The sequence below is a fragment of the Nannobrachium achirus genome (assembly GCF_963921795.1).
Source record: "Nannobrachium achirus genome assembly, chromosome: 24".
Classification (NCBI taxonomy): domain Eukaryota; kingdom Metazoa; phylum Chordata; class Actinopteri; order Myctophiformes; family Myctophidae; genus Nannobrachium; species Nannobrachium achirus.
The window spans coordinates 4,376,180-4,379,992 of record NC_137831.1 but is presented as its reverse complement, the minus strand read 5'-3'; the positions used below and the strand labels follow the sequence as shown (position 1 = coordinate 4,379,992).

Here is a 3,813-nt window from a genome sequence, read left to right as displayed (position 1 = left end):
GGAATCCACTGGGAAACTAGAAAGACGCAAGTGTGGTTGCACTGACCCGAGTCGCGAGGAATCCACTGGGAAACTAGAAAGACGCAAGTGTGGTTGCACTGACCCGAGTCGCGAGGAATCCACTGGGAAACTAGAAAGATGCAAGTGTGGTTGCACTGACCCGAGTCGCGAGGAATCCACTGGGAAACTAGAAAGATGCAAGTGTGGTTGCACTGACCCGAGTCGCGAGGAATCCACTGGGAAACTAGAAAGATGCAAGTGTGGTTGCACTGACCCGAGTCGCGAGGAATCCACTGGGAAACTAGAAAGATGCAAGTGTGGTTGCACTGACCCGAGTCGCGAGGAATCCACTGGGAAACTAGAAAGATGCAAGTGTGGTTGCACTGACCCGAGTCGCGAGGAATCCACTGGGAAACTAGAAAGATGCAAGTGGAAACTGCAAGTGTGGTTGCCGTGATGCGAGTCACACTTGCAAATTAATTCCGTCTTACCCCTGATGTCATCGATATTGAGTGATATATTCCATATCTTGGAACGCCCATATATGGACATACCGTGTCAGCCTCATGTGGTCTATGACGTCAGACATACAATATGATGTCAATCATCTCCATATTTGTGAAAAGTTAAAATTTTGCATTTTCACTGTAAATTTTTTCAGAGAAGAAAATTAATTCACAAATACATTTAGGCCTATAGTTTAATATATAAACTAGAAACACTGTTCCTATGAAACATTGTGGGCTCGCATGGAACACCATGTATGGGCACAAAGATCTACCCTTTGGCTGCTCCTCATTGGCTAAGGGCAATTGTTGTTTATATATATTTATATCAGGTCGCACTTGTTGATGGTGATGTCACCAAGAACGCTGCTCCTCATTGGCTAAGGGCCCTGCCTTTGTACTGTTGGTCATTTTTTTGAGGAGAATAAACTTGACCTTTAAAGTCTTGGTATAACATACTGGTCTCGCCTTTCAGCGAGCCCACAATAGTATATATAAAGTATATTTTATAAAAATGCACCCAGACGTGTCCCGTTGAAGCCTGTCTATTTGACAAACGGCCCAAGTGCGTGCCACCAAAACTGTGGGAGGAGTAGTGCCACAAAATTACAAGATAGGAGAAAGGAAAAAGAGTGATACCTAGTCCTAGACAGTCCTGCTCTACTTGTTGGGCTGAAGCCTTGACTGGCCAAATATAGAGACTAGTGACATCATAGTACACACGTCGTACTGATGTCATAGTGCTGATGTCATACTATAGAGTAGAGATGCCCTCCTCTGTGCTGCTGTGTAGAAAGAGACTGAGGAGTGGACGTGATGCGTCTGACAACGTTCAAGAGGAGCTGCTATGTGGTGTTGGTTCATTGTGCAGCAGAACAGCATTCGTGAGGTTTAGATCTATAGATGATCACACAGAGAGGCGCTTCTCCTCTTCATCGACCAATCCTCAAACTCTCCCCTCTTCCCCTGACCGAGACCCGCTGCTAGCTGGACGGGTGACTAGTCTGCATCAACAGCAGTTATTAAGGACGGTGGTTCGACGACATTTCATGGGACGATGGTGGTCAAGGAGACGACGCAGCGTCTGGGCGCCGCCTGCACATGGGTCCGTCTGCTCCTGACGGCGTTGCTGCGCTTCGCCTTCATCCTCACCAACAACTGCGTGGCGGTCCCTTCCTACTGCCTGTGCCTGCTGCTCCTGCAGCCGCTGCGGCTGTGGAACGGCGCCGCCTACTGGCGTGCCGAGGGCGCCATGTACCGCTGGCTGCAGGCCATCATGTCGTCGTGGGGCTGGAGCGCCGGCTACACGGTGACGGAGTGGGGCGACGACGTGGGCGCCCTCTGCGAGGACGGCGCCATGCTGACGGTCAACCACCAGGCCACGGGGGACGTGTGCGCGCTGCTCACGGCGCTGCTGGACAAGGGCCCGGCGGTGCGCACCATGATGTGGGTGATGGACAGCGTGTTCCGCTACACCCACTTCGGCGTGGTGTCCTGGCTCCACGGGGACTTCTTCATCCGCCAGGGCCGGGCGCACCGCGGCGGCCAGCTGGCCGGCCTGGCCGAGCACCTGCGGCGCCACTACGGCGCCTGCGGACGCCGCTGGATCGTGCTGTTCCCCGAGGGCGGCTTCCTGCGCAAGCGGCGGGCGAGCAGCCAGCAGTACGCCCGCAGGAACTCCTTCCCCCACCTGAGCCACGTCACGCTGCCGCGCCTGGGCGCCGCGCAGGTCATCCTGAAGACCCTGGGCGCCGGTGGTGGCGGCGACGGCGCCGGGACCCTCGAGCGGCCGGTCGGCGACGGCGGCGAACGCGCAGGCCTCCTCCGGTGGGTAGTGGACGTCACCATAGCGTACCCCAAGGCGCGGCCCATGGACATCCAGACCTGGGTGCTGGGCTACCGGCCGCCCACGGCCATCCACGTGCACTACAGGACCTACCCCGTCCAGGAGGTGCCCGTGGACACGGAGCCACTGACCGACTGGCTGTACCAGCGCTTCGTGGAGAAGGACCGGCTGCTGGCCCACTTCTACGCCACGGGGGCGTTCCCCCCGGCGCCGGGCCAGGAGGGGGAGGCGGCCTCGGGGCGGCCCGTCACCCTGGACGCCGCCTGGCTCTGCGGCGTCCACCTCCTCGCCATGGCCTCCGGGGGCGTCTGGTACGTCGTGCTGCGCTTCCTGTGGGGCTGCTTGGTCGCAGCGCTGGGCGGGGCTTAATAAAACTAAAGACAAGGAAGAGGAGGAGGAGGAATGTGCAGAGAATGTTAGAGAGGCAGGGGCTGACATTTCTAAAAGGGCCTTTTGGTGGAAATATCAAAAACAGCAGACCTCCAAGCTCACAACGCGACTTCATGTTGTGTCACACTAAGCATAATCAAGTCAATACTGGAGATGTGGCGTAACGGCATAGATTTCTACAGGGCAATAGGCTCTATGCACAGCAGCCATTTTGGAGAGAAGTTGGATGGTCTTCCCACTTCCTTCAAAGGTGTTAACAGTGATACTAATGAAGGCTCTGTTCCATTTCATGTTGCACAGTGGTTCTCAAACCTTTTACGTCTGCATGTGGTTCCATTTGAACACTCTCAGAGTAACACCTTTTAAGGGGTCATTTGAAACCCCCAAGGAAGCACAAGGATCCCTGTTTCCAGTGAGCCAACATGCACAATATCAGCACCCTCACTCTGTTTGAGAAGAATGGAACAGAGCCTTCATTAGTATCATTGGTAACACCTCCGAAGGAAGTGAGAAGACCATCCAACTTTTCTCCAAAATGGCGACTGTGCATAGAGCCTATTCTTTCAACACAAGATGCTGCATTCAAGTTCAGGAGAGTTTGGACAATATTGAATGCTGCCTTTGGGAATGGATTTCTTTCACCGTAGTGAAAGATGCACTCGTGGTCGGGAGAGGGCACTTTTTACGGACAAGTAAAAGGGCAGGGGCTCAAGCCCCCTTTGATGTCTACGTGTGCACATATGCCTGAAGAGGAGTCTAAAAGAATCCACCTCACAGTGGACGATGAAGGCTACGTTTAAAAAGAGAGAGATGACGTGTGAGCTTGTGGATATAATCATGCTATCTATATTACCTTTTTGAGTGGTGCTCCTGGAAGGAGCTAAGCTCCAACATCTGGCTTTGTCCGGGCTTTGCAAGCGTGGCCTATACATCTGGTCTACATCTGGCCTACATCTGGCCTACACCTGGCCTACATCTGGCCTACACCTGGCCTACATCTGGCCTACACCTGGCCTACATCTGGCCTACACCTGGCCTACATCTGGTCTACATCTGGCCTACATCGGGTCT

General features: G+C 54.0%; 1 protein-coding gene across 1 annotated transcript; it reads left to right on the top strand.

Moving 5' to 3' along the window:
• Positions 1-1,563: 1,563 nt before the first annotated feature.
• On the top strand, positions 1,564-2,721 carry LOC308309386 (acyl-CoA:lysophosphatidylglycerol acyltransferase 1-like; the record flags this gene model as incomplete). Its single annotated transcript, XM_080754934.1, has 1 exon — positions 1,564-2,721. The coding sequence occupies one exon, from the start codon at positions 1,564-1,566 to the stop codon at positions 2,719-2,721; it is 1,158 nt and encodes a 385-aa protein (XP_080611060.1).
• Between the last annotated feature and the right edge of the window lie 1,092 nt (positions 2,722-3,813).